This window comes from Ceratotherium simum, chromosome 7 (assembly GCF_057802395.1).
Source record: "Ceratotherium simum simum isolate JZ-2026a chromosome 7, ASM5780239v1, whole genome shotgun sequence".
NCBI lineage: Eukaryota > Metazoa > Chordata > Mammalia > Perissodactyla > Rhinocerotidae > Ceratotherium > Ceratotherium simum.
In genome coordinates, this window is record NC_141906.1 from 10,450,104 (window position 1) to 10,462,879 (window position 12,776).

Sequence of the window (12,776 nt, forward strand, 5' to 3'; positions counted from 1 at the left end):
GAATATAGATATTTAACTTTTAAAAATTGTAAAACCAACTTCAGTGAAAAGAATTTCTCAAAACATCAAAGCACTGTTAAACTCATTTGGATACAAAATAGTTTTTGGATCAAAATGAACTGAAACAATTTTAAAGAAGCCATAAAATCTTCTGTATGTCAATCTGAACAAAATATTTAAAAGAATCAGGATGAAGAGTCAAAGTTAACATGACTATAATCTGTTTTACACAATTTCTGACAATACAGTTTTCCATAAAAATTTTAACTTTTGAAGACATTAGTATTTTAAAAACTATATAATTATTTAAATAATATAAATATTTATATCAATACCACCTATGTAAATTTATACTTTCTTAAGTACAGACCCATATTTTATTAATATTCTGAATCTCCTGGTAAAGGCAAATATTGTTATCTTAGTATTAATATACATTTGGAAATTATTTAAGAAAAAAATTAATATATTTTAATAACCTAACATTTCTGGTTACATTGTAGGTGCTTTCACTTATATTACCTCATCAATCTGTGTAACTAGTCTTCAGGATAGAAAGAATTATTACCATTTTTCTTAAAGCAGTTGATTAGTCTGAGGTACAGATCACCTTGGTAACTTGAATAAAGTAAACTAAAGAGTGGTAGAACCTAAAGTGAATCCCAATTTGTTTAACTTTTCTAAAGCCCATACTTTTTCTATTATACCAGGCTGATGTCTTAAAGAAAGGTGCATCAGTTTATTATTTTTCACACATGAATATAAAATATTATACCAAATAAACATATCTTACTTCCATCTAACTTGAGTGTTAAGAGAGTTACTGGGAGGAGCAGGACATGAGCTTTTGTCTGTGAAGATAAAGATGAGTGCTCTCAATTAATTACGTGATAGGTGATAATGAAGAATCTATAAAGAAAAATCATATGTAAACATGACTTCCTAATACTTTTTCTTCTGAACTAAACTAACTTTTCTGAAGTCTACTGACCTATTAAAACAGATCTGTTTGATAGCCTAACAAAGGCATAGACTGTCAAAGGCAATAGTCTTTTTCATTTATCACAAGCCTGGTCATTAATTCATTAGCCTGCCAATCAACTGCACTGCTAATGAAATCTGTGAAAGAGAAGGAAATAGCTTACCGTGCACAAGGATGTCTTTGTGATTTTCAGGGTAAAATCTGAAGAAAACTCCAAATCTGAGACAGATGTCGTATGGCAATCTATATGCTACCCATTAAAAGAGTGGAGGGAAGAACTCAGTAAAAATAGTAAAAACAAAACCAAAAACAAATATTACTTTTTTTATGCAAAAAGGATTACTGTAAACCAATGTTTTGCAAACTTTAATCATTCACATCCCACTTTTGAGACTGTTTCCAAACTTAAGGGCTGCTATCCTTTAGTTAATTTTTCTTTAAATAAAATTAGTATTTTTTTACTTAGCCTTCTTGTGAGAATAGTATATATCAAATCATGGCTCTAATGTGCTCAAGTTTTCCTAAGAGACACTAAAATACTTTCAAACAAAAACTGTTTTCCTGTATTCCAACCAAAATCATTTTGTACACCACCAGTGGTACACATTTGCTATAAATTGTTTGATAACATTCAATATTTTTATAGGAAATGCCAACTTGAAAACATATGCTAATGAAAAAGACAAGGTGTTTTAGAATTCATTTTTGTAATTGCATTTGAAGATAAGTTTGTTAGATATTAGGAAAAATCACAATTCCAACCAAAGAGCAAAAAAAAGTCTGAAGATTCAACTCAAAAAAAAAAGGTCAAATATCCTTATTTTTCCATTCTGCCTAGGTTCAAATCCTTCTCCATTTCATTATGGAGAGTAGATGGAATCAGCTCCTGCAGTGTGACCAGAAGGATGCTGTAAAGGCTGTTAACAGCTGACTTGCCATGAGTAGACTATAACACAGTGAACACAATTCATATGACTACCTACCTGAGGCATTACTCTATTTTAAATAGTTGAGAAAATTTAAAAGAAATTACAATGTGATTGCATTTTATTTGTAGGAGGATTGGGGAACACAGAACAAACTATATTTACCTAAACAAGCAAATAAATAATGATTAATGTTTTTTTTTTTAAAAAAAGGGTATGTATACTTTTTCTAAACACCTTCGGTTTTCAGTCCTAAATTTTCTACTTCAACTATTTCTTCACAGCAGTTTTTGGCATTAAGCAAAGAGATCACTAGAGAAAGAAATTTGTACCCCACAACCCCCACACCACAACCCTCCTCTTTCTGCTCAGCCTTAAGGCTGAATTGGCTATAACTGTATAGTCCTACCCTGAGCCAAAGAATCTAAATAAATCCCTTACTGTAAGTGTACCATAGTGCTGAACAGTCCTATAATCATTAAGCACGCTGTACTTTTTTTCTTAAAAGCTGAATGCAATTTTAATCAGCTTGCTCTTACTGAGAAAATTCACGTGTTTATTAATTAATCTATGCTAATTTTAAATACTTTATCCATTTAAGAAAATTAATGAACATTTACTGAATATCTTCTTTGTGCAGAGAACAATTATTGATGCTATCAAAGTAACAGTGCGACTAAAAAGAGGAGATAATGTCTGAACCTAACAAGCTATATTTATTTGATTATCTAATTGAAATAAATTAAGGAGTTTTTAAGAAAAGCAATATGACTTTTCCCTGCAAAGTTATTATTCAACCCACGTAAATTCAACATAGCAAAATTCACAAAACTGGAAATTAACATGTTAAACAATAAGATATTAAAACACAAAAGGAATTAACTGAGAAATCCGAACATAGCAGGGCTTTAGTTTCATGGGCAAATTCACTGTAATTACTTAATCTGAAAAGGCTGAAAGAAATTTGAATGAGAGACATTAAATAGTGTGGAATATATGATATGAATGAATAATCTGGCTGTAAACGAGAAGCTATAAGGCCAGGAGGTGGCGATGAAGCAGAAATGACAATACTACAGGACTTTTTGCCTTCACTAAGCCAAAGTAAGTGATTCAACCCCTCGGGAACTTCAATATACAGAGAGAAGTGATTCCAAAGGGATGATACAGTCAGCTGGTAAATATCATGACTTCAAGTTGCTTTAGACTGATTAAAACACAAAGAATAATCACTGTTTTGAAGGCCCATATATAAAATCAATATATTAATTTCAAATACTGAACTCACAAATGAAAACTAAGAAAAACAGGCAATACTGTTCAAGAAAATAACATTGGTAAAAACACCTACCTTAACACTACAAGGGTCTGAAATAAGAGTCTTCGGATCTAAAATCTCCACAATAGCTTCTGGAATAACTGCTTTTTTCATGCAGGACATGTTGAAGCCATAGACATCATCCCAAAAAGCAATTCTATCAGCATGCTTATCCATGTCACTTACTGCCACAAGGCTGATGGTGCAAATATCAGGGTAGACTGTAACAAATAAAATACCCAACAATTTAGCATTATTTCCCTTTATGACAAAACACAATGTTTTAAAGACTAAATATAAAATACTCAAATTCCATCTTGCAGCCTCTCTAAAAAAAGATTTCCATCACTATGACGGTAAGATTAAAGTAAGGATTTCAATTATGGATTCCTATTAAAATAATTAAAACAGGATGACACAATTAAATAATCCTAAAATGAACATATTTATTAACATTAAACTTACAATATGCTGACTTTAAAAAGGTGCTAGATCTTTACTTTATATATTCCTCTGAAACATGCAAAAGACATAAACCATTTACAAATATATGTAACATGTAAAAAAAATCATGTGATGGAATTTTATAGTTGTGCAGAAGACTAGTTCATATTATCCTCTCATTTATTACAAAAAGGAAATATTTATGATTATCAAGTATGTTCTAGATAAGCTACTCTAATTTATAGACTGTGGATACACATCCCTATTCTCAAGAAACTTGTATTTAGACAATTTTGACAAATAAATGGGCAATTAGTTGTGAGGTAATAAATACTAAGAAAGGAAAAGTATAAGGTACTAAGGGAGGTGAAAGCAAAAATAGCTAATTCAGATTTGGTCATAGCAGGGAAACAAGGGTATTATATAAGATAAGAACTAAAGACCAAGTAAGTTAGGAGAGGGGAAGGAAAGAGTGTTCTAGGCAGAGTGAGCAGTGTGCATATAGAGTCACAATATACACTCCAATTTGAGGGAAAATGAGATGTAAGGCTACAAATGTAAGTAGGGATTAAAGAAAACATGGCTGAGCAAACCACATTAGTAAACTGACTTTATTCTAAGAATAAGGACAAGCCCCTGAAAAATTTTACATAGGGTAGCAACTTGATCAGATTTTGGTTTTAGAAAAGCCCTCTGGAGTGCAATGTGGAGAGTGAATGGGAGGGTGCAAGACTAAGACAGAGACAAAACAGGAGACAGCTGTACTAATCCAAGCACTCTGAAGTAGAGTGATGGCTATGGGAATGGACAGGGGGAGATATAACCAAGGGGTATTTAGGAGGGAGAACTCGTAAGACTGTAAGATTGGCTGGATGTGGAGGTGAGGAAGAGGGAGGAGTCAAGAATAACAGTTCTTAGCTTTAGCAACTGGGCAGATTGGGGTACTCACCATTACAACACAGAATAAATAGGGACAGATTCAAGAGGAATATGAGAGATTAATGCTTGTGAGACACACAGGTGAACGCACTCAATAAGCAGCGGAACATACAGGCCGAAAATTCAAGTCAGATGACCTGGGTTTCAGGATATAAATCTGGGACTGTGAGCATATAACTGGAAACGTAAGTTACGGGAGCTCATGAGGTCACCTGGGGAGAGCACATGATGAGTGCTAGCATTTAAGAAATGTGTAGAAGAAAAGGAGGCTGAGAAGAAACGGCTGAGAAGCTCGGGCCACAGAAGTCAGAAGAAAGCCAAGAGAGTAAGTGTTAAGAGAGGTAAGGGAAGAGAGTGATTCAGGAAGAAACTCTTCTAACATCAAGCAAAAGTCTTTGTAACACAAAATTTTAAAATAATATTGATTTTTTTTGACTAATAAATAAAATTAATTTTGTCCTTCACGATTTAGGGGAGTCATGAATCAAAATATAAATCACATCAAAATCTATATCAATAGACAGAAAGTACTTACGCATAAAAGAAATCATTTCATGATCATTAACTAGCCTTCAAACTTAAACAGTAGAGATAACCCTCACCTTCCCCCAAACTTTGCTTCTATCCACAGCCTTAGGAATTTTATTATCCAATGACAGCAGCACTAAATTATTTTCCAAATAAAGCCCATGATAAGATCTGCTGGCATCAAAGCAATTGCTTCTTCCAAACCTGACCTATCTGTGTGAGATACCCAGAAGAAATACTTGGTGCTCTGTCACCGATAAGAAGTTTCTCAAGTCTCCCTAAGGGGGCCTGTGAGGCAGATGTTGATAGTTGCACTGGGCTGGAGTCGACGGCCATGTAAACTGAGTTCCTCTCCTCTCATCTTCCTCCACAGACATGGGAAATCTCTTGACTGTGTTTAAACTCCTGATTGATACCAATTCTTCTAAGTAACTGATTTATTATTGAAAACATTGACCCATCAAGAGTATGAGCTACAGGAAAATACGTTTAGTTTCTTGAACTAAATCCTTAAGACGAGAAACAAGAAGAAGAAAAAGAATTCTGAAACAACTTTAGATATCTGGCAGCTTCTTTATATATCCGTTGTCAGACTTAAAATAACAATCATAGAAGCTTTCCCACATTATGCTCTGTAATTTCATCCTTAAAGAAGAACATAACAAAGGTATACACCAGGGGTCAGCAAACATTTTCTGTAAAATAACTATTTCAGGTTTTGTGGGCCATACAGTCTTTACTGAAACTACTCATCTCGGCTGCTATAGTGTGAAAGCCACAGACAATATATAAATAAATATGTGGCTATGTTCCAATAAAGCTTTATCTACAAAAACAAACAGCAGGCCAAATATAGATACCCCTAATTCAGATGAGGGAGAAATGGATGAGAGAGGTCATGACCAGGGCCACCATGCTGCACTACTTCAGGGAAGGCCATTCACACTGTAGTCTGTGTGAACCGAACATCATCTGGAGTTGTGCAGTGCACAGACATTCAAGTTACTTAACATAGTTCACAGAGTTCTTCTACTTTAGAATATTATTAAAAATCTTAGTCAAACATTTAAAAATATCATCAGTTTCTATATGGGGGTTGGCTAACTATGGCCCATGGGTCACATACAGCCCACTGCCTGTTTTTGTAGACAAAGTTTAACTGGAACACTGCCGCACATTTATTTACCTATGGTCTATGGCTGCGCTGCGCTACAGCGGCAAAGTTGAGTAGTTGGGACAGAGACCGTACGGCCTACAAAGCTGAAAACGTTTGCTATCTGGCCTTTCGTAGAAAAAGTCTGCTGGCCTCTGGCTCTGTACCACGCAACATGATGTACTAGTAATGCTACTAAGAAACAAGGATAACTTTTTCATAAGGAAAAGTTACAACTTACTAAAACTAATTAAAAAGTTTTGAAAATATGTTGGTAATAAGAAGAACCAAACTAAAGAGGAGTATGATTTTACTTTTTGTAGCACTGAGGTATATTTTTCAAGTTAATGATATTTCATAAAAATACAGAAAATCACGGTTTTTGTATGTTAGACTTTAGAAATGAAATTATTTTTTATCTTTCAGTTAGTAAGATCTATGAAGATTCATACAGGACTTGTAATCAGTGTTATACATCAATTTGGTTCTATATCCACCTCCTCACAGCTGGCTAAAATTATGGGCCACCTGCCAGAATCCTGACTAACCCTTTACCTTCACATTCTGACACATCTGTCATTTGATTTTTGTCAGAAAGAAGTGTAATTGAATAATTATTCCTTCTCGTAGGTGAAATTAATAAAGAGCTGATTGGACAAAAGCACCCTCTTAACAGACCATTTATAAATTCAGGGCTTTGGCATCTGTGTCCTTCTCGATTCACTGCCCAGAACTCATCTGTCACTAGAACAGCTCACGTGGTGAACAGATGAAGATGGGAAATCCTTTATCCTGAGAAATGCCTCACAAACTTTTGGACACTAAAGGATAAGACTGAGATGCATAAAGAAACAATTCCTAGTAAACATTAGAGTCACTGCTTAAATAATCAGAGAGCAAAAAGGTTTAGAACAAAAGGAGATAAGTCAAAATAAACACTGCTCTTTTCACAATAAGTGTGAACAATATGGAAAAAGATTTATGAAATATAGTCAATGATATGCATAAAGGGAAATGTACTACTAAGTCACTAAATCAGCAAATATTTTGGGAATTCAATAAGCTTAAAAAATTAATTTCCAATTTATATAATAAGGATATCTTAAAAAAATTAACTAATACTTATTTGGAAATTGGAAACATTTTCCCATCATTAACTTTTTAATAAGGACTAGGCCCACTAAACTTAGCTAGGCTAAAAGGTAGCTGCAATACACATTGAAAAATTACGTACTGAAAAAAAGTAGAAAATTATACTACTGCAATATCACTGAACAAAATCAAAATAGTACATGTGAAGAAAGCAGATTTAAAGATGAGGAAGAGGCAGTGAACCATGGAAATGCTAAAGGAGACCTCTGAGTGAGCACTGTGAACCAGTGTCAGTGGCTGATGACACTGAGATAAGTGACGTAAAAGTCAAGTGCTGTACAAAAGGCAGGTGTTAACAGCACAATGCTTAAATTCACGTGAAAACTTCTATAAGTATAAACCTAACACTAATTTCATGTTTACCAGCTGTAACTTAGGAGAGGAATTAACATTTATTGAGCAACTACTTTATGTCAAGTATCTCATTTGATTGATTCTATAAGGATCATATGGATTATAATCCTCATTTTACAGATAAGGAAACTTAAGTTCAGAGAGATAAAGTAACTTGCCCAAATTACTAGTCTTAATCAGCTAACTAGAGAACTAGTCATCTGATGAAGCAGGGATTCAACTTAAGGTCTAACTGCAAAATCCACATGTTTTCCATTATTGTATGATGTCACATTTTATGCTTTTCAAATGAAAGAAAGGGAAAGAGGAACCCCATCTTCCTAAGGTACATGGGCACTTGCTGGAAGAGAAAGAGGAAGGAGAAAGGGTTGAGAAAGATAAGGGATTAATGCAATTTCAGGGCCAAGTGAGGAAAATAGAAACGTTCAGCCTTACTTATTCCATCTGAGTAAAGGAATGAGATGACAGGGCAAAAAGAAACACTAAAACGGAAAGCAACCAGCAGAAGTGAGGGAGGAGTGAGTGAGGTGTACGGCACTGCTGTGCACACAGAGAGAGAAACAGCAAGAAAAGTATATTTGCAAATCTGGAATTTATAACAGAGGCAATTTCTTATTAGCACATACCATATCAGGTTTCCAACACAAACCCTCTGAGAGACGTGGCTCTCCCAGTGAATGGTATACATCTGCCACTCTGCCTGCCCTCTTCTGAACTGTTTGTATAAACCCCTGTGTTATGAGGCAGGGCCTGCTTCCCTCTATAGAAGCTGAAAATAACAGAAACTTGCTTTCCCTCCCTCCCCTGCAGGTTAGGCATGTGCACATGACCTAGGCTCCAGCAAGGATATGCACCCAAAGCTGTCGTCTTCTCAGAGGCAGCAATGCCTACTGTTGGTGAGATCAGCAGCGTAACCTATGTCTGCTAGTCTCCATCATTAGGGTAGTGGTATCACTTCCAAACATATTCTATAAGGTAATTTTGAGCATTGTTCCTGGCTGCATAACCTTCCATCTTGTTTTCTAGTTTTCACAGAAACTTTGCAACCTACTCCATCCTTTTAAAAAATTCCTTCTCTGTTTAACGGCCAGCATAGATTTCTATTTCTTCCAACAAGAACCCTGATTGATACAAAGGGAAACATACATTTTAATTATTAAGATCAGGACTCTTCCCCTAGTTTTTGGTTCAAAAGGATCTGATATGGGGCCTGAACATCCATATTTTTAACAAAAGGCCCCAGTGATTGTGATGGTCTGTGAAGATTAAGAAACAATGAATTAGGAAATGGCTGCCTTAGTAATTCTGTGTTGTACTGGACGCAGTCCTCAAGTTTATAATCTTGACAATTATAATGCAAAGAAGATGTATATTCTCAAAGATCCCATAAGACATTCAAGTTTAGTTCTGACCATGTCAGGGGTGAGGGGGAACCTTCCATTTTTGCTTGTAATGAAAGGCAATGAAAATGACAGTCTTTTCTAGTAACATGGAAGAAGATGTCTCCTTTAATGGGCCCTAATCTTTCTATGCAACAATTATGATTTTACAAAACTATTACCAGTTTTGAGGAAGTTTCAAAAAAATGAATTATTTCTGTGTGCTCCTATCAGAGCACAATTTCAATTTGTCCCATTCCTGAGGATGTCAACCCTGATTACTTGATTAAGGTGGAGTCTGCTAAGCTTCTACACTGAAATTTACTCTTTTCCCTTTTGTAATGAATAGATATTTCATGGGGAGGTTCTTTGAAACTAGGTAAATATCATATTCTTAATCAAACTTTCAGATTATTTATTTATTTATACTTCAATGGACTTGTTTCCTATTTTATTCAAAGAGTTATAGGCAAAAAAATTTTAAAGTAGAAAGTATGGAATGGCAGAAGTAAAAGTGTCTCCATTTGCAGGTGACATGACTGCTCACATAGGAAAGCCTGAGAATTTGTAAAACTACTACTAGAACAAACTTAGCAAGATCATATGATACAAGGTTACTAAACAAAAATCAACTGTATTTTTATACTAGCAGCAAACTGAAAAATGAAATTTAAAAATTTCCACTTGTAAGAATGATAAAAAATAAAATATAAAATAATGCCAAGAGAAATTAACGAAGACTTTACAAAAATGAAAAGATACACTGTGTCCATGGATTGGAAGACAATATTGTTAAGATGCTGATTATTTTCAAATTGATCTATTCATTCAAGCCAATCTTAAATTGATAGATTGATAGATTCTAAAATTGATAAGATTCTAAAATTTATTTTAAAAAACTACACATACACACAAACGACCAAACTGTCAAAGCAATTTTTAAAAAGAACAAAGTTGGAGGACTTTCTTTACCTGATATCAAGACTCAGTATAAAGTTACAGTAATTAACACAGTATAGTATTGGTGAAGATAAACTTACAGATCAAATAAACAGATTACAGATAACGATCCACATGTATATGGTCAATTAATTTTCAAAAAAGATGCCAAACAATTCATGGGAAAGAACAGTCATGTCAACAAAGGATGCTGGAAAAAATTAACATCTACTCTTACCTCACACCATACACAAAAATTAACTTGAAATGAATCACAGACCTAAATGTAAAAGCTAAAACTTTAAGAAGAAAATATAGGAAAATTCTGTGCGATCTTGAGTAAGGCAAAGATTTCTTAGATTAGAAATTTTTCTTAATATGACAGAGCCTGAGCACGTGTTTAAGAGTCATCTGTATTTCTTTTTCTGTGAGCTGTCATTCAGTTCTTTGCCCAATTTTCTGTTGGGTTTGTGGTCTATTTATTTGCAGGATCTATTTATATGTTAAGGAGATTAGCTTTTTGTTAGTGACAGGAACTGATACAGTTTTTTCAGCCTGTAGTTTCTCTTGTGACTTTGCATATGGCATATTTTGCCATTTAGAGGTTTATTTAGATATAATCAAACTTACCAGTATTTCTTCTAAGGCATCGGAATTTAAGGTCTTATTTAGAAAGTTCCCTTCCCCCAAGTTTATAAAGGAATACACCTACCTATGTTTCCTGCTAGTCTTTTTAAGTTTCACTTTTTTTTTGCATTTAACTTTGGACTCATTAACATTTACAGTGTACAATTTATTGTGTGAATTAAACATTACTTTTTTTCTTTTTTACACAGTGCTACCCAATTCTCAACACAATTTACTACATTAAATTATTTCCTTAATTATATGAGATGTCATATATTATTGGGTCTATACCAGGATTTTCTATTCTGTTCAACTCATCTGTCCATTTAAGAACCAGTAATATATTGTTTTAATTATTGAGGCTTTATAATGTATTTTAATATGTGGTAGCACTATTCTTCCTGCCCCCCTACTCCTACCCTGGTACCCCTCTATCTCAAGAGTTTTCTTTGCCATTCCTATTAAGAATTTTTAAAATCCTAATTGAAAAAACCAAACCTGTTGGTTGGGATTACATTATAATTTTAGAAAATTAACTCTACTAAAATTTTCAAATATATAAAAAAATAGAGAAAAGCATAATTCATTCTCATACCTATCATCTATCTTCAACAACTGTCAATGTTTCTGGATTGTACTGCATTTTAAATTAGTTTTGGGAGAACTGACATCTTTATGGTATCGATTCTCTCTATCCAAGAACATGGTATGTCTTTCCATTTATTTAAATCTTCTTTGTGCGTCCTTCAGTAGTAAAGTTGTCTGCATAAAAGTTTTGCTTACTTCTAATTATGTTATTTTGTATCTCTATAACATACTAATTTCTTCTTTATAATCATTTTTCAGTTGACTCACTTGACATTCCTAGGTTTGAATCAAAGAAGCTACAAATAAGAGTTAGTTTTATCTCCTTTTAAAATTTATCTTCTATACTCTTTCTCTTTTCTAACTGCACTGAGTAGTACCTCTGGTGAAATGTTAAACAGTGGTATAATAATGGGCATTCCAATCTTGTTTTGACTCTAGAGAAAATGCTTTTAGTGTTTCCCCATTAAACATGATACAGACTTTCAGTTGAGATAAACATACTTTATCATATAAGCTAGTCTCTGACTAGTCTTATTTTTTCATTTTTAAAAAAAAACTCAGAATGTAAGTTGTATTATGTCAAAAAAACTTTTCAGTATCTATAGAGATGGGTATGTTTTTGTTCCTTAGCTCTAAACTCTATTCATGACTGCTGTTTTCAATTTTTGGGATTTGCCTGAATATCTTTTGTCATCCTTTTAACTTTTCTGAATAACTTTGTTTTAGGTGTGCATCTATAAAGTGCACAGAATTGGGTTTTCTTTTGTGACCCAATCTGAAATTCTTTTTCTTTGCATAGGTGAGTTTAGCCCATTTACATTTATTGATATGAGAATCATTTTTTTGTTCACAATTCTACCATTTCATGTTATCTTTTCTGTTTCTGTAGTTTTTGTTTTGTTTTGTTTTTTAAGTAGTTCTTTTTGCTTTTTTCCTGAGCATTAGTTCATATATTTAGGAATTTTTGTATTTTTGTTCTAGTAGCTAACTTTATAATTACAACCTTATAGAATATCTTTAGTTCTCTATTTTCAACACTTTTACTAATCTCTTATCATGAGTAATGATAAAATTAGTCTATTTCCTTGTTCTTCCTTTTCCCTTCCCTCTTTTTAATTACCCAATTATTTTTTTAAAATTAAAGAGAGAGATGTATTGATAATACTAACAACAAATACAGAAGTGGGCATAGAATTAGCACACACCTTTAATATATTTTTCAGGAAAGTTAGCAGTCAAATCATGTCATAATTCATTTGACCAGAAGGAGGTGGGAAATGCCACTTCACTTTTTTTTTTAAAGTCATTTTTATTGAGGTACAATTTACATGCCGTAAAACTCACTCTTTTTTGCATATAATTCTATGTGATTTGATAAATACATAGTCTTGTAGTCAGTACCACAATCAAGATATAGACAGGATCTATCACCACAAGCCTCACCACT

At 33.5% G+C, this 12,776-nt stretch overlaps 1 protein-coding gene across 7 annotated transcripts in view; it reads right to left on the bottom strand.

Annotated features, from left to right (window-relative positions):
• PRMT3 (protein arginine methyltransferase 3) overlaps positions 1-12,776 on the bottom strand; it is a 135,503-nt gene that overhangs the window by 48,184 nt on the left and 74,543 nt on the right. For 6 of the 7 annotated variants that reach the window (XM_087433089.1, XM_014783543.2, XM_087433090.1 and 3 more), the window contains exons 12-13: positions 3,260-3,447; positions 1,146-1,232 (exon numbers count right to left, since the gene is read on the bottom strand). In XM_087433089.1, the coding sequence (XP_087289215.1) occupies positions 1,146-1,232; positions 3,260-3,447 (275 nt within the window). Of the gene's footprint in view, positions 1-734; positions 852-1,145; positions 1,233-3,259; positions 3,448-12,776 lie in introns of those variants that run through there. The other variant, XM_087433091.1, reaches the window with a different exon arrangement.